At 44.1% G+C, this 18,666-nt stretch overlaps 1 protein-coding gene across 1 annotated transcript in view; it reads right to left on the bottom strand.

Annotated features, from left to right (window-relative positions):
* Positions 1–13,944, bottom strand: part of BCAR3 (BCAR3 adaptor protein, NSP family member) — a 177,140-nt gene extending 163,196 nt beyond the window's left edge. Inside the window, exons 1-2 of the mRNA XM_036767866.1 lie at positions 13,498–13,944; positions 701–1,028 (exon numbers count right to left, since the gene is read on the bottom strand). Of these exons, the coding sequence (XP_036623761.1) occupies positions 701–1,020 (320 nt within the window). The 5' untranslated portion in view covers positions 1,021–1,028; positions 13,498–13,944. The remainder of the gene's footprint in view (positions 1–700; positions 1,029–13,497) is intronic.
* Positions 13,945–18,666: the final 4,722 nt, after the last annotated feature.

Raw genomic sequence — 18,666 nt, 5'->3', positions numbered from 1 at the left:
TTCTCCTATCTAGAACAATTCAGAGCAAACACAGCAGCAGCCTCTCTGGCATGTCTACAGGTGGACCGCCAGGCAGAAGGGAGAACAGGTGCACTCAGAGAGCCCACCTCCAGAAAATGTCACATAGTTCACCTGATAGCATCACAGGTGGATGGCTTTTTCCACCAATAAAAAAAAGGCAGGGGTCTTTCTAAAACCAACTCCAATGGGCAGAGCCAATTAGCCTACTCTGGCCAGCCTACTCTGCAAACTGAGAGGAGAGGTGTTTATCAGCTTTGAGGCTTGTTTACCGAGATCTCAGGCAGACAGGTAGAAGGAATCACTCTTCCCTACCCAGGTGCAAGGTCCCTTATTCAGGGACAGGGAACCACTTGTCTTTGTTCAGAAGCTAATCCAGTCCATAGAAGCATAGCTTTAACTTTTAGCATTTAGCATGATGCTTGGCACAAAGAAAGTGCTCGCCAAGCTGACCTAAGCAACACAAAGGTTGAATTCTTTGGGATCGTAACCAAGATGTTGGGTCCCCTGGCCAAAGTGAATGGAAACAGGCTATAATGTAAAATGATGACAAAGACACACTGAGGTAGATGGACCATTTTCTGTTTGCTTTTAGGGTTCCTGGGTGCTAAGAGAATCACCTATGAATAAGTTCTTGAGACAAGTGAGCATGAGTTTGAACATCTTAAACAGAAGCAGTTACCTGAAGGTGGACTTTTCCCCTCGCCAGTCTTGCAGTGGGCTCTCCTCTATCACATCTTGGATCAGAGGGGAGTTCTGCCGTTGGGTCTTGGAGTAAGGGAGTGTTCCCATATGACTAAATGAGTCAGAAGACCTTATGGGAACAGGTCCTTTTTTCTTTCTTGGTAGGGTCCCATGTATAGACACATCCTGATAGGCATCCGAGCGGGGTTCGGTAAGGGGGGACTTGCTGCTCAGAAGATCCATGGAAGAAGCCAGAGGGAACTGATGATTCACCTGCATGTTTCTGGGAAGACTTGCAAATTTTCCAGCAGCCATCATTCTCAGCCCTAAAGAGGAAAAAAAAGAGGGAAAGCTGAGGTCACAACATGTCTGGTCTTCCTGTGCACAAAAGAAAATAGCTCCACCATTTCACAGAATCATAGATTTAGGACTGAGAGGGACCTTCGCGGTTATCAAGTCAGGACCTCCCCCCCCTCCCCCATTTCACAGATGAGGAAACTGAGGCAAAAACTGACTTGCCTAGGTCACACAGCTGGTAAGTACCTGAGGCAGTATTTGAACTCAGGACTTCCTGATTCTAGGTTCAGAACGCTGTCCACTAACATAAATATTTCAGAAACTTCAAAAAGTAGACAAACGACCAAGCTTAAATACAGCACGGAAATAAGAACTGAGCTATACCTCTAAGTTTTCTATCTCCTTTGTGATCTTACAGAAGAGTTCTCTTCCATAGAAGCAGCACAGGATGGGACAGGAAGCTAGATATGGAATCAGGAAGGCATGAGTTCAAGAACAACCCTCTGGGTCATTCCAGGTAAGTCATTAAACCCCAATAGAGCCATGGCTAGAGATGTTTTAGAAGCGTGTCCCCTGGGGTGGAAATTGATCCCTGGAAGCCTCATGCCCCACCATGATCATGACAATTCTATCTCCAAACCTCAGTTTTCTCATCCATAAATGACTATAGTAATAGCTCTACTACTTACCTCACAGGGTCGGTGTGAAGCCCAAGGAAATTTGATTTTATCTATATATTTAGACAAATATATTTATATATGTTCTATGTAATATATTTGATATATTTATAATTATACAGCATAATATTTAAATGAAATATATTTATTATATAATATATTTAAATGTACAGTATAAATATGTATATAAAATATGTTTATTATATTAAAATATATAAAATATATTTTATATATAAACTTCCTTATATATAAAAGATCCTATGAGGTAAGTAGTATAGATATAGATATATGCATATATATATATACACACACATACGTATATATACACACATATACATATATAGCTATTTTTGTATGTACACACATATAGATACACATACACAAATTGATTTCATATATATCACTTTACAAACATTAAAGCATTACATAAATGTCATTTATCATTAGCTGGAGTAGTAAGTAGGCAGTAGAACCTTCATCGCAACAGGCAAAAAATTTCAGGCTCATTAGCTAGGGCCGAGTCATCCAGTGTATGTGTTCAGGAAGACAGAAAGTCAAAGCTGACTGGAGGAACACAGCTGAAGAAAACCCATCATAGGAAGAAGCAAAGCTTCTATCATAAGCACATTAGAAAAACCAGTTCACATATTTCTATGTATCCAAAAGATAAAGGCAGGAAGAGATGGCTGGAATTCTTTGGCCACCAGAGTGCTTTCATTGGTAGACTTGCCCTGCAGTTAAGCTACCCAGAGGGAGAGGGGAAAACTTTCTTTAACGGAGGCTGATGCGTGTAAATAAATCAGTGCACCCTAATTAATGCAGACAGGCTGGGGTCAAGGATCAGGAAGTAGGCTGCTATCATACAGATCTATGTATGGCTGGGCTTCGGCAGAAAGCTGGGAGAAGTGGGGGGGGGGAGGGTGTGGAGAGGAGACACAGGGAACCGGGTGACCTTTTTAGCCCCCAATCCTACCAATATGAATGCATCTGGAGTGCCACTGGCAGCTAAAGACCCATCAAAGAGGGAAAAAAAAAAGAAAAATCGAGAAGAAGGGAAGAGGGAAAAGAAAGAAGGTAGGAAAAGATAGAAGAAAGAAAAGAATAAAAAAATAGGGGGACACCTGGTGGTCTGCAAAAAAATAAAAAATCGCTGTTTGCTCGAGGCATTGATGCTCCAGGACCATAACCATCACAATATGCAAGGAACAACACTCAGTGAGACCTGCTTTCTTTGAGGCTGCACCTATGACATAGCTGGAGGGGGTTAATAGAGGTATGCTCTCAGTATTGAAAATATGTGTTATCATTAAAGATTACACAGAGAAAGGGAAAGGCAGTGCAGGATGGTAAATGCAGAGCTGGCCTGGAAGTCAGGGAGCCCTGAGTTCAGGTTCTATCTCTAACACATACTTGCCAAGGGGCAGCTAGGGGACACAGCGGATAGAATGCCAGGCCTAGAGTCAGGAAGACCTGAGTCCAAATCTGGCCTCAGACACTTACTAGCTGTGTGATCCTGGGCAAGTCACTTAACCCTGTTTGCCTCAGTTTCCTTATCTGTAAAATGATCTGCAGAAGGAAATGGCAAACCACTCAGTATCTTTGTGAGAAAATCCCAAAAGGGATCAAGTGTCCAACACTACTGAAAAAGGACTGAAGAACTGAAGCCCTTGCCCAGTCACAACCTCTTAGGCCCCAAGCAACTGTTAGAGTAGGTACTATTTTGCATTGGTAAGGAGTGTCATCAGGAGTTCCCAAGAAATCACAAATTTTGTCCCCTTGCTCCCAAAGGATAAAGTAGAAGGTTCCCCCTCCCCCTAATACATTGAGTGGCCCCTCTGCTGAGGATTCATGAAAAGACTCATGCATGCCAGGTGGCTATGGTCTGCATCATTGGAGGCAGTATCTCTGTTAATAAACAGACCAGTGGAGTCTGTCTGTAGATCTTTGAACATTGGCAGTGAGGCCTGATCTCATCTGTGTTTTCATCTAATTCAACAAGGAAGGTGGCCTTCACCAGGGGTCGAAGACAGACACAGAAAGACGTGACACATTCACTCACATCTCTCTCTCTCTCTCTCTCTCTCTCACACACACACACACACACACACACACACACACACACACACACACGACTTTGACCCTAAGCCTGACAGTCAACAAGCATTTACATATCTACTTAAGCGCTAGGGACTAAGGTAGTGTTTAGCATGGCCTAGGGGTACAAAGACAAAAATGGCAAAGCCCCTGCCCTCAAAGAGCTTCAATTCTCGTGGGAATGGCAAGAGTAACTGAACAGCACACATCCAAAGTCGATGGATGGTAATCCCAGAGGGGAAGGCTCCAGTAGCTGGGGAAACCAGAAAGAATACACAGAAACTGGGGTGGGGGGAAGGGAGGGGAAGAAGTATTTCTATGGCTTGTCCTACGTGCAAGCTCTGCGTTGAGCACTTTACAAACACTCTGTGCCGACACAAGCAAGGGCTTTTAAAGCAATCTTTGAGAAGTGTAAGCACACACAGAAATTTAGGCAAATCCCCTGAAAACTGAAGTTATGGAACCATTAATCTCCAGGGTATCAGATTTCCTTGTGACATGGGCATGTCGACAGACAAGTAGCTTCTTGGCCTAATGAAAATAACAGGAAGCTAGAAACCACTGTTTTGGGGCAGATTAATTCACCATTTGGGCCTATTTCTTCCTTTCTAAAGTGAGGGGGTTGGACTATTATCTCTAAAGTCTCTTCCAGCTTTAGAATTCTAATTGTTAGCATAGCCGACACCATTACTTCCCCCAAAAGGCACTATAGGCATGACAAAAAACACCCCACCTTGAGCACCTTTTTACTTACAGATAAGGAGTAATAATATTAATAGGTAACATTTCTAATAGCACTTTAATGAGCTTTACATATATTTTCTCATTTGATCTCACAACAACCCTAGGACATAAGTGATATTATTATCTCCCTGTTAAAGATGAAGAAAGGGAGGAGGCAGAGATGCTAAGTATCTGGGGCAGGATCTGAATTCAGATCTTTTTGGATCTTCAAGATGCCACCTGGCTGACACAGTAGAGAGGGCCTGGACTTGAAGTCAGGAAGACATGCGTTTGAATCTCATCATAGACACATAGATAGCTATGTGAATCACTTAACCACTCTTGGTCATAAGCCTTAAAGGCTGAGAAGCAAAGATCTCGAAGCTCCCCCCTAGCTCGATCTACATCTATGGTTCTATTATGTTGCTCCCACGCACCCCCAAGACAGCTCCCATTGTCCACCTGGTCAGTAGGTAAGACACATCAAAGTCCTCCTGGGATGCTGGGCATTCACTGTTCCAGATTCAGCTCTTTGGAGGGACGATACTTAGGGGCTTGGTGCAAAGAACACAGACTGAGGACTTTGCCCTCAAAGAAGCTCACAATCTATAGAAAGGTGGAGGAAGATACAGATGAGGAGGAGGAGAAAGGTAGGACAAAGACAAGAAAGGGTATACAAGAAACCCAAAGGCATAAAAACAGATCTAACCCCCAGTGTGTGTGTGTGTGTGTGTGTGTGTGTGTGTGTGTGTGTGTGTGAGAGAGAGAGAGAGAGAGAGAGAGAGAGAGAGAGTACAGAGATTGGAGACAGCAGAAAGAATATAAAGAATAGAGTAGAGAAAGGAGAGAGGGAGAGAGAAAATAGAGTAAAGAAAGAGACAGAGAGAAGGGAGACAGAGACCCACAGAGAGAACATACACAGAAAGCCTGTATGGCTCTCCTGGGGGGTAGGGGTGGCCACAAGGGTACCAGGAACCCACTCCCTGTGGCAGGCACTCTCCATACATACCACAGTGCCTGGCACACTGTCATCACTTGCTAAACGTTAATCATCATTATTAAAGAAGAAACTGAATCCTCCGACTCCTCCCTGCCCCAAGTTGGGATACAGGCTTTACCCAACACTGCCCTCCCCGCCCCAAACCACTGCAGCTGTTAATGCTCCAAGATTATTCCAGTTATCAGCACCTTTTCCCTTCCCTGAATGTAAACACTCTTGGGCACTGTCCTCCCTTCAACAAGAAGTCCTGGAATTTCTCAAAAGGTTCCAGTTGGGAGGAGCAGGGCACCCCCACAATATCTCCATTTCTGCAAAGGAACACACATTCTTCACTATGGTTTCCTCCAGCACAGGAAAGCCAGGGCTCAGGGAGCTGGTTTTGAATTGAATGTTGAAGGTGCCTCTGAGTGGAGGAAGGCAGGACTGATCCTCTTCTCTTATCATAAAGGCAAAAGAATCTAGATCAGTGAATAAGCTCTGGAAAAGAGAGAGACCCTGCAGAGCAGCATACCTTGAATTCAGATTCCACAAAAATGCCAGGGAGTGGAATGAGCCTGCGAGTGAAAGTCATGGGGGCTCCTCTGGGTTGAGGGTGAGCAGTTGAGGATCAGAAGGTAGTGAACTGTACTGTCAGCTGTAGTGACTCTACTAGCTGGTTTTGTTTGCTTGCTTTCCCTTGTTGTAAGGGAGTATGATAGGGGAAGGGAACTTTAGGAAATGCCTGGTCTAAAAAAGAACATTGATAAAACCACAAAAAAGGGGAAAGGAGCTGAAGGATCAGTTCACAGAATCGCAGAATTTTCAAGCTGGTAACAGACCTGAGGGATCATTTACTTCAAACCTCTTGTTTTACAGGAATGAGAAGGTAAGGCCTAGAGAGCTTAGGTGAGACTTATCCCAGAGGTTAAATGCTTTGACCAGGTCACACCAGAACTGGCTGGTGATAGAACCAGTCAGGACTAGACCCCAGGTCCAGAGCTATTTCCACTATAAGGATACACTACAGGTGCTTAGCACAGTGCCAGGCACGTTGTTTTCAGTCACATCAGACTCTTCATGACCCCATTTGGGGTTTTCCTGACAAAGACACTAGAATGGTTTGCCATTTCCTTCTCTAACTTATTTTACAGATGAGGAAACTGAGGCAAAGAGGGTTAAGTGACTTGCCCAGGATCACACAGCTAGTAAATGTCTGAGGTCCCATTTGAATTCAGGTACTCCTGAATCCAGGCCCCCCACTCTATCTACTTCCTGACCTAGCTGCCCTGCCCAACACACAGGAGACGTGTGTGTGTGTGTGTGTGTGTGTATACACACACATATTAATTCCCTTTTCACTTAGAATCGCAGTATCTCAACATCAGAAGAAACCCCTAGTCCTATCCATGTCCCTAAAAGAATACCTACTATGACGTACCAAACAGATGGTCATTTAGCCTTTCCTTAAAGACCTCCAGTGAAGGGAAGCTTGTTACCCTCCTGAAGCCTGGCTCGGGCAGCTAGGTGGCACAGTGGATGCAGTGGGAGGCCTGGAGTCAGGAAGACTCATTTTCCTGAGTTCAAATCCGACCTCAGACACTTACTAGCTGTGTGACCCTGGGCAAACACTTAACCATCTTTGATTCAGTTTCCTCAATTGTAAAATGAGCTGGAGAAGGAAATGGCAGAGCACTCTAGAGTCTTGGCCAAGAAAACCCCACATGGGGTCACAAAGAGTGGGGACACGACTGAACAAAAGTACAAGTGGACTCTGAATCATCTAAGTAACTAATAATGATGACTTGGGCTTTTTCCTCAAGTCAAACATGATTAAATCACCTGAAAAAGTTAGGTTCCTTCAAGCCAGAGATAAGACTTAAAAATAAAAGTCTATATATGTAGATAAAAGATAGCCTGGCAAAGTAGACAGAGAGCTGAATCTCTTTGAATTAGGAAAAATGGGGTTTGGTATACTGGTTTTGTGGCCTTGGGCAAGTCACAACCTTTCAGTGTCCCAAGCAACCACAGACAGAAATTACAGAACGGTGGCACAATTGTATCGCCAGGAGCCGCCCCAACAGGTGCTCAGTATACGGGTGAAATCGTAATAGCACTTATAGAGCTCTTTAAGGTTGGCAAAGTGCTTCATTTGGGCCTCACAACCATCCTGGGAAGTGGTTGCTATTATTATCCCCACGTTACAGATGAAAAAAGTGAGGCAGAGAGAGGTTAAGTGACTTGCCCAGGGTGACACAGCCAGTAAGTGTCTGAGGCCACATTTGAACTCAGGTCTTCTTGATTCCAGGCCCAGGCTTTTATCCAGTGCACATCTAACTACCTACAAATCCCAGATCCATCCCTACTCCCCTCCAATACACATACATACACACACACACACACACACACACACACACACACACACATATAAAATCTACATGTCATCCTCTTTGAGATCACTTCCCCTCACTTCCACTGTCAGATCAGGTACCCAAACGGCAGCTGATTACTTCTCAAGATTCTTAGGGATAAGGCAGGGGTGGGGAACCTGCGGTCTTGAGGCCACATGTGGCCTTCTAGGTCCTCAAGTGAGGTCCTTCCATCAAAGGGTAAGGGGTAAGGTAACCCTGAGGCACTAGAGTTTTCCAGTACTATTGCTCATGAACCCCCAGCGGTATGATCCTCAATGACTTATCAGCCAGGCTTACTTAGCTTTTAAAAGGTTTATTTAATAATAAGCAAATATAGTAAAGACAGTTGTTATTAAAAAAAGAAAAACACTTGCCTCCCCCCCCTACAAAAGACGGCACACTCTCACCTTTGCACACAAAACATTCCTGTGGAAGGTGGGCTCAAACTTAGAGACTTAGAGTCCAGGATAGTGAGTTACACACGTGACCAGAAGGTTCTGGCCAACACATCCTGGTTACTGGGAGCCCGTTTCTCCTTTCCTCAATCCCTTATGCAGTTCCACTTGGGTGTAGCTCTCTAGTGGGCTCCAAGCATTAGTGTCTCTCTAGAGTCCATAGCCTGTACTTCTTTCTGCCTCAAGGATGGTCACTTCTGGAAGCTGTCTTTGGCCTCAGTTGACTATTTTTCTACATCCTCTGTCATCAGCTTCTACTGATCAGCAGTCATTGCCACTGCCTCTGGTTAGCAAGGGCACCTCTGATGACTCCCCCCAACTCACACAGTCCTGGCATTTCTCCCTGCCGCTCCCTCTCCCTGACCCCAAGCTATTCCCTCTAAGGAGCTTGGCTGAAGCTCCTCCATCACCAGACTGGCTTGAGTCAAAACTGGGTTACTCTGCTGTACACAGGCCCTCAGTGAGTCCCAAGATGTTTCCCACATAGCACAATCTGCTTTCATCACATGGCCCAAAGCCCCTCTGATTTTTTCAAACTGATTCAGGATTTATTCACACCTACTTTACTTTGGTGCTTCAATCAAAATGTCTAGGCCTTCTATGATTACATTAATGGGGGGATGGAAGAGAGGAGGAAAGAGAAGGATTCACTGCTATATCTCAAAGACGAAGGTTTTCATTCCAAGTTACAGAATCAGAATAAGGAGGAACCTTAGATCAAAGCCTAGTCCTTTCATTTTAGGAATGAAAATACCAAGGCTTCATTGACTTGCTCAACCTGCAGAACTAGGATTTGAACCCAGTTCCTTTGACTCCAAATCCATTGCTCTTTCCACTACTCCCTCAAGACAAGGAAACTGAGGCTTATGAAGGGGTTAAAGGGCTTATCCTGGGTGCCCCAGGTGATTCCAAATCCAGCACTTCCTTCCAATATACTAATGCTGTCACACAATTCCACCTGAACATTGTGGTACAGAACAATACTGCTTTCCATTTTCAGATACTTAAAGCCCTCAACAGGAATTTAAGAGCTTTTCTCATTTTAACCTAATACTTCATTTTGAGTAATGTGAGTTTCTAGTGCTAAACCTACTTACTTCTTTCTACCACTGAGTATTTGATGATGTTTTTGATAGAGTGAAAACACCGCTACGGATGCACATCAACAACTAGGCCTCTTTTTGTATCCCCAGTGCTTATCCACAGTGCTTGATACATGGAAGGTGCTTGATAAATGTTTGTTGACCAAATGACCAACTAAAACCTCGACCCACTGCAACTCAGCCCTCAATGACAAAGAGTCCAATGGATACAAGATCCACACCTACCCTTCCTGTGCATCCCTGGCCCGTGGCCTCCCATAAACTCTTCACAAGGGTCTGAGGGAGCCTTATTTCCAGATGAAGATGCTCATTGTTGATTTGGAGACCCAAGAAGGGCATAGGTCAGATGGTCAATAACCATTTATCAGGGGGCTACTATGTGCCAAGCACTGTGGCAATTGCTAACTTTAGTGGGGCCATTTCCAGTTGTCCTGATCTATATCTTGCCACTGAACCCAGATGGCTCCAGAGGAGAAAGTGAGGCTGGTGACTTTGCACAACTCTGCCTCACTTAAATCCAATTCACTTGCATGTCACGGCGTCACCTTCTTGATGTCACGGTCCTCTTTGGGAACACAGGACGAAAAACGATGACACCACAAGAATGTACCCAATGATCTGGATGCCTTCTTTCCTCAATTTCCCTAGACTGTGAGGGTCCTTGTGGAGCATGCAGATGGCCCACAGTCTAGCTCACACTTACCATGACCAGCCATCTTCTTCTCTCCTATTCATTTCTTTGATGAATTCTTTTGCCCCATTCTTAATTTCTCATGTATAGAGTTACAACTTCAACAGTGACCATGATCCGAATGAAATGGCTTGTCTTCTATTTGCTTCAAATATTCCACAGAGCAGAAGGCATTCCTTCTCCACCTCCTTCCTCAGATACTGCCACCCCTAAGATGGAATGCCAAGTCCTTTATCATATCTTCCACACTAGGAGGGGAAAATTTTAGCTTGGAATGATAAAACTAAAAACACCAAATCAAGGACAGCAGGAAAAAAAACATTGAACACTTCACAGGGATCAGCCTGCATGGCCTAACATGCCAGTGCAAGACAAAAAAGACTGAGGCGAATCGCTCCAGACAGAAGATTTCAGCTCCAAGTCTATGGTGAACCAACCCTGTGTCAACCAGATGGGTGATGTAAGACCAGCACATGCAATAAATGGTCTCTCTGTCTTCATCTAATTTCAGACCTTGGAAAGTATACAAAGGTCCAAAGGCTCGAAATCTTGAAACAAGAATAAAATAGAGAGAGACCCGGAGGAAGGTTCAAAGACTTACAACTGATATCAAAAACAAAGGAGGGTGACACCTGTCAAAAACATGGAATTACTTACCTCCTTGACAATGGCCAACGACCTGGTTCTGAAATAGCTGTAGAAGCAGGCCAGTCCTGCTAGCCTTACAGCATTAGCTTTGTGAAATGAAGGAGAGTTAAGTTGGGTTGGCCATCTGCCTGTTTTAACATCTCTCTCTCTCTTTTTTTTAAAGGGGATGTTTACAGAGAAAATATGATTATCCTTCCACTCTAGGGCTTAGTGATATACACACTTGAATATAATATCTTCTATTACTCTTTTTCTTCTGGAAATGAACTTTAGTTAACCCTTTACTTCTAGGAAAAAGAACTTACATTTCAAAGACTCATAGATTTTAAAAACTGGAAGACAGAGAGCAAGGCTAAGCCTCCTTGTTCTTGTTTTTTTACAGTTGAGGAAACTGAGGCCCAGAGAGGTTGTGACTTCCATCTTTGTAGCATTGCCTACACAGCGGAGAGAAGGATGGACCTGGAATCAGGAATAGGTATGTTTCAGGCTCTGCAGTACAGTGTGGGGAGAGCACAGGTTTGCGGTCCAGCGATCTGGATTTAAATCCCAACTCTTCTACTACAAGTATAACTTTGGGCAAGTCAAATAACCTCTCTAAATCTCAATTTTCTCATTGGCAAAAAAGACAGGATTGCAGAGGACGGCCACCCCTCCTACCCCCAGGTCCCTTCTAGCTCAAAATCTGTGTCCCTATGACTTCTCAAACATCAGCTAGGCCTCTCTGAATGTTTCCCTATTTGTCAAATGGGGATAATGACTATATTTCTTATCTTGCAGGGTGGTCATGAGACCTAAATGAAATAATTCGAGTCCCAATTAAAATCAACAGAAATGTAAATTATTTTTTATTCCCCTCCCCCCAGCAACTACAGAAGGTACTACAACCACTGTTTCTAAATGAGCATATATGTTAAAAGCTGAGCTTCAAGTGTTACAAATTGTTTTTGCATGCAATTGAGGAAAAAATAAAATATTATTTAAAAAAATCATCTCATGTGATCCTTACAACAGCCAAAAAGGGTAGATGCAGTTAAAAAGAAAAAAAATACCAGAAAAAGAAAAAAAAATGTGAATTTTACTTGAGTTTAGAATTCAAGGTGTATACCTTTAAGGACACTCCACTTTAAGCAGGCTTATAAAGTCTAGCCAAGTGATTAAAATGCTAGTAATCTCACCTCACAGTTTAGGGATAGATTATACTTCAAGCAGTATAAAGTTATTAGGATTAGCATTCACTTGACAAATGGGCTTCCCCTTGAATTCTGAGAATATGGATTTCAATTAATTATCCTGAAAATCTAAAGCCCAGAATGTTAAATAAATTCCTTGGAAGTTGGGGGTGGGGCTCTTTGAACTACAAGCTGCTTAATAATATTATCATTAATACTTAATAGAATTCCTTAGCATGTTAGACGGCAACGGCCTAATCAACAACTCACTCCACAACAGTTTTCTGAGTTAATTATTTCAATTTAAAATTCACACTCTTCCAGATCTTGGCAGTGGGGTCCTTCCATCTTCTCAGGTCTTATTTCAGTCACTGCCTTAATGAATGTGAGGGAGAAAAGAGGGAGGGGTAGCATCAGCTCTCAATTTGACCTTCCCTCTTTAAAGCCAGATAACTCTATTTCTTTTCCTTGGAGAGATCTGCAACCTTGGGAGATAGTAGTCAGGATTTAAAAGCCTCTTCCAAAAAAAAAAAAAAAGATTTGCATAAATTCATTTACTCAGCTGGATCAAAAGAAGGCACAAGGTTACTCAGAAGCTTCTTCCCCTTTTACCTCCCCCCTCCTTTTTTAACTGAAGTAGATGAATAAACGACCAGAATGAAATTCCAGAAAACAATTTCCACCACCTACCACCCCTGAAACAGTCTGATAAGGACCCATGAACCTTGTTATATGCTTCTAGACAGCTGACCTTCCCATCTGGAGTACTATGCAACCTTGAAAACTTTGCAAAGAGGTAGAAGTGCCAGTTGCTTAACTGCTGGGAAAGATGGGCTCAGATCTTGCTTCCCTCTCCAGACCAGCCCCCACCCCTCTCCCCCACTCCCTTTCCAGACAGAGAGGGACCCACACAACCAGCTATTCATTTTCCTCAACAAAGAAAAAGAAGCAGCAAAAGTTGTCAACAGCTACATGGCAGGCTCCTTCGCTTTCTTTGCAAACTTTCCAAGAGATTAGTAAAGAAATTTGCCTCCTTCAAACTCTCGGCTTCCAGCTGAGCCCTTTTCAATTCGTCTCATCCTTCCCTCCCCACCCCCACCCCAACCTTTTGAGCTGCATTTGATTAAAAAAAAAAATCCTGGCAACCCCCCAGTAAACAAGGGACGCGGGCTGCAACACAGACACTTTTAGGACAAACAACTTTTCTGGAACAGGGCGAAAGAGACGCCCCCCCACCGCCCCGTCTCCGTCCTCGTCCCCCTCCTGCCTGCATTCTAAATCATGCCTTCAGCAAACCCCCAGTGAACCCAGACAAAGTGCCAGCTCTGGCAGCCACATGGGCAAGGGCTACTTCGGTACAAATTGCTGGGCATCTATCTCCCCGACTGCAGCGACACCCCGGGGTTATCAGCGGCCGGCCAAGGGCTTTCCCGAGGTCTGCGGGAATTCCTGCCCTGTCTTCGGAGACTGGTAACTGTTTAAAAAAAGAAGAAAGAAAAGAAAACCCAGCCCCCAAGTTGAGCCCCAAGGCTTCCATGCTGTTAAACTAACCTCAGTGAGTCCTGCACAGGACGAGACTGGTTACAGCGGCTGTTCCTTGGTCGTGAGCCCGCGGAACAATAGCCGGAGCCCCGGGCGCAGGAGAGAGGAAAAGCTGGGCTGGTCCGCTCGCTCTCAAACACCGGCAGCTGGGCTCTCTCCGGCCGCCACTTTACTTCCCTCCCGGACGCACGCCGGGGATCCCCGCGCGCTCCCAGTCCTTCCCTCGCTCCGGCTTTCGGTTCAGGGCTGCGGACCCTTCATCTCCGACACAGAGGGGGTTCGGGGCTGCTGGAGGAAGCCAAATCCCGAGGGCTCCACGGGTGAGATCTGCTCATCCTCCGAAGTGGGGGATCCTGGGGCCGGGGGATCCCGCAGCACGAAGACTGCCCTCCCCAGCCGGGCCAGGCGCAGCGCGCTCTCCCGGATCTCCGAGAACACGGAAAGTGCGGCTGTTGGAGAGCCTTGCCCGAGCTCCGACTGTCACCGGCAGGCGCTCCCGAGCTAGCTTCCCGGGCCCCACCCCTGGGGAGGCTGCCGAGGCGCGCGCCTCCGGGACCCCTCCCTCCCCCGCACCCCTCAACATTTACATTCCATGACCTCGCCTTGCCCTTTACGGCTCGGATTGGAGAACTGGGCGCTCGCAGGGGCCCTCGCATGGAATTGCTGCTTCCTAATCGACCACTCTCCAGTGGGCGGCTCCCGCAGATAGCTCGGGTCTGCCTGTCCACCTGCCTACCTGCCTACCTGCTTGTCCTCTATCCCAGATCTCCCGAGTTCATCTGCGGACACTTGGCTAACTCTCTAATTAAGGAATATTCAGCTTGAAGGCTGTCATTATAATGGCCAAACTTGTCCTAAGAGAAGGATAGAGAAAACGCCCGTCCCTGGGCTCTTTGCTTAGGTGGGGGACTATGCATGTGGAATATTGCATATCTGTCATACGTGTTTAATGGGCAGGTTGTGCTGAACTGATTCAACAGCCCATCCCCAGCCCTTTTAATCTCTGTTATGAGTGATGGCTGTCTGGGTAAAGGAGGAGGAGGGATACATTAGGAAATGAAATGACCTAAACAAAGAAAAACAACAAAATCCCATGCTTAACAGAAGGCCTGGAATAAATTGAGGTTAAATGCTTTTTCATTCATTCAACATAAGATGAAAAAATAAAGCATATTGAGCCTAATAAAAACAACCAGATAAGCAGAAATGCCCAAGCAATGGAGACAGTAGGTCATGGGAACAGAAAACAAACGAACCACGGATCAATCAATGATCACTTTCAGCCTGGACACACATCCCCCACTGTTTAATGAATCGAAGTCAAGATGGGGGACAATCTTTGCTGTCTTGACCTCTATTTGCTGTAACAAAAAGAGGAGTGGGGGTACCCTGAAAACAGAAACTGCCAGGGCTCTGAAAGCAGTTCCGTGTTGTATTTAGATCTACAAAGTTCTAAGGGCAGCTTACTCAGCTAGCTCAGTTTCATCATCCCTGAGAGAAACTTCACCCACAGTTTTTAACCTTTTATCTCTGAGTACAGAGAACCCAAAAGAACACTGGGATTGGAATCAGAAGATCTGGGCTCTTCTATGCTAGTTGTGTGACCTCAGGCAAATCACTTAAACCCCTCGGGGCCTCAGTTTCCTTATCTATACAATTAGGGTATTGTATTTGTTGTTCAGTCGTATCTGACTCTCCATGCTCCCATTTGGAGTTTTCTTGGCAAAGTTACTGGAATGGTTTGCCTTTTCCTTCTGCAGCTCGTTTCACAGATGAGAAAACTGAGGCAAAGAGACTTAAGTGACTTGCCTAGGAACACACAGCTAGTAAGTGTGTGAGACCAGATTTGAATTCAAGAAGATGAGTCTTCCTGATTCCAGGCCTCCCACTCCATCCACTGTGCCACCTAGCTGCTCAGTTGGGCTAGATGGCCTCTAAAGACATACATCACAGATTTAGAAGCAGAAGGGGCCTTAGCATTTATCTAGCAACTCTCTTATTTTAGAGATGAGGAACCTAAGGTTAAATGACTTGCTAAGGTCACACAAGTGACAGAACTGGGATTTCACTTCATATCTTGTAACTTTAAATTCATCACTCTTCTCACTGTGCCACACCAATTGTAAAAAAAAAATGATGCTTTCAGTTCTAAATTTGTGATTCTGTGATCTCTTCTCTCTCTCTCTTTCTCTCTCTCTGTTTGTATATATACATATACACACACATATATGTATATATACGTACATATGTATTCTCTATGAGGTTTACATCTTCTTCCAAAAGAACATATCTTGTCTTCATATCCTTAGAGAGCAGAACTAAGAGTTCTGGTGAGATGTTTCAAAGAGGCAAATTCAGATTAGAGATTGAGGAAAAACTTCCTAACAAGAGAAGACAGTAGGTTCCCCCTCCCTGAAAATGTTCACTTTGAAGGTGGACGACCACTTGTTGGGTTTAGGTATGGGTTGGACAAGATGGCCTCTTCCATCTCTGAGACTCCACTGCAGCAGCCTTCTAATTGACCTTCCTACTTCTAGTCTCCCTCCTCCCCATCCTCCACACAGCTTCCAAAATAATCTCCCTAAAGCACAGGCAAAACCGGATCAAATTTTAAGTTAGTATTGCCTCTGGGATAAAATACAAAGTCGTCAGCATGCAACTCAAGGTCCTCCACAATCTGGCTTCCATCTACCTCTTCAGCTTTATTTCACATTACTTCCCTTCAAGCACTCTGTGTTCTAGAAAAACTGTACTGCTAGCTATTGCTCAAACTCAGCATTCCCTCTCTTGCCCCTAAGCATTTGTTCAAGCCAGTCCCATGCTCTAAATGTACTTCTTCCTCATCTCCAGCTCTTAAAAAACTCATCTTCCTCCAAAGCTCAGCTCAGGAGTTACCTCCTCCCTAAAGCCTTCCTTCATTTTCACCACCCTCTCCCCCAACCCCAGTCATTAGTACTTTGTTCCTTCCTCAAATTACCACTATATACCTTTTCTGTCTTTGTGTTATGTTCCCCTATTAAAATGTAAGCTCCTTGAGGGCAAAGTCTGTTCTGGTTTTGACTTTGTATCTAATAGAGTGACTTAAACACAGCAGGAGTTTAATAAATGTTTGCTATATGATTGAGTTGAATTGAATCCACTGTTGGTCTTCTCCCTCTGTCCTAAATCACCCCCATACTGTAATAAAGTATCAAAGCTTTGCAGAGGCCAGAAAGTCAGTTCTCCTTAGATAAGGTAGCACACCTGGGTTCCTGGGTCACCTGTGAGGGAGCTCAGACTCACAGATAGCTGCTCTAAAGAGTAATGGAGCTATAGACTGGCAGAACCAGATGAGACCATAAAGCTCATCTCATGCAGGGGATCTTAAGCCTACTGGCTCCTTCTCCAAATAATATTTCTAAATGCATAAAATAAAATATATTAGAAAATATAAATAAAAACAATTATGTAAAAAAATAAAGTTAGAATTTTTTTTAAAGTTCATGAACCCCAAGTTAAGAACTCCCGATCTAGTCTAATACCCTCATATTATAGATGGAGAAGCTCAGGTCCAGAGATGCTGTAATTTGACTAAAGTCACACAGCAAAGAAATCAAACAACTGATGTGAACTAGGACCCTCTTTATAGGGTTTTTTGAAGGTCAATAACACTCATTAATTGCCTCAGAGTACACTATCTCAGGTGGTATCTCAAGTGTGGGATGGATTGATTGACAATGTAATGGACCAATTAGAATCCATAAACCGATACTCCCACACATTTATTTAAGTTTTTGCGGAGTGGATTTTTAGCCTTCTTGCCAGTATCACTTTGGAGGAAAGTGATAGTGATAATGAACTTAGATCACTAAACAGTAGAGGGAAAAAAAACCAGGGCGGCTTAATAAATGTCATTCAAGATTCATTGATTGAAATTTTCAACAGTGATGAACTGCTAACTTCTCTCTGTCTAAACTGAGGACAAAATTAGAGGAAATTGACAGGAAGGATTTGGCTTGGACACTGAGGGTTGTGAGATCCTGAACTCGTTTCCATGGTTCATGAATCATAGATGGTTTCAGTGGGGCCATGCCTGGATGCAGAGGTTTGGATAAGATGACCTCAAGGTCCATTCTAGCCCTATGATTCTATCATTAGTCAATGGTTGATGAAAAGGGAATATTGAGCTTTACATATCAATATATGGAAACCTCACTGGCCTCCGTAAAGCCTATCAATCAACCAACAAGCATTTATTAGGTACCTACTAAATACTAGGCATTATGCATATCAAATACTCAAATAGATTTGTGCGGATTTCAATCCATCCATGCCAACCCGTCCCATTTCAGTCTTGTCTGTGGCCTCCTATGAATGAATAAGGAGTCTATTTAAAGTGCTGGAGTCCCTTCCTGACTTCTCTTGACATCAAGAGGTCACATTTTTATCCCTAGCCCTCATCACATGAAAAGCCCAACTACTCTTCCTCTCATACATTTCCTTAATGACATCTTTTACTCCTTCAAAGTTCCCCATTGGTTGTATGTTTTTGCTGGGTCTGCCTTCAACCGTGCTCTTCCTCCACTGAATTCTGTGTGATAAGCAGCTTCTTTGGAAACTGCCATGTCCCAATTTCTCAGAGCAACAGCAATGGGGACACCCACAGTCCCTGCCCCTAGGTCCTGATCATCTAAGAGGCCCATATAGTTGCTACTCAGCCTATATAGTACTTCAAGACTTCTTTAGCTGGAAAGGAAGAGTGCCTTATGGCTGCAGTCCAAGAAAATAAGGAACAAAAATAACTCCCCATTTCCATAGCACTTCAAGGTTTCCTCACAACTCTCTGATATTAGTAGTTCAGGTATCACAATCACCTCTATTTTACACATGAGAAAACCGAGACCCAGGGAAGCGAATTAACTTGCATATGAGCAAACAATGGACTCCAAGGGCTCCTCCAGAGTATCTCTCACTAAGAGTGACTGAGCCAGAAGGACAGGCATAGAAAAGCTTCATTTAGAAATTTTGGTATATTTGACTCAAGTGGAACTCTCCCAGTACTCAATAAATAGTAAATTTTCATTCAAGAATAATAGTTGCAGTAAGCGCCCACATTTATATAGCCTTGAAAACAGAAAGCAAGGAGGCATTTTCTCATTTCCTTCTGTGGCGCCAAGACATTCTGTAACCAAGGCATTG

Source organism: Trichosurus vulpecula, chromosome 7 (genome assembly GCF_011100635.1).
Source record: "Trichosurus vulpecula isolate mTriVul1 chromosome 7, mTriVul1.pri, whole genome shotgun sequence".
In the NCBI taxonomy this organism is placed as follows: Eukaryota; Metazoa; Chordata; class Mammalia; order Diprotodontia; family Phalangeridae; genus Trichosurus; species Trichosurus vulpecula.
This window is presented reverse-complemented; position numbering and strand designations above follow the sequence as displayed.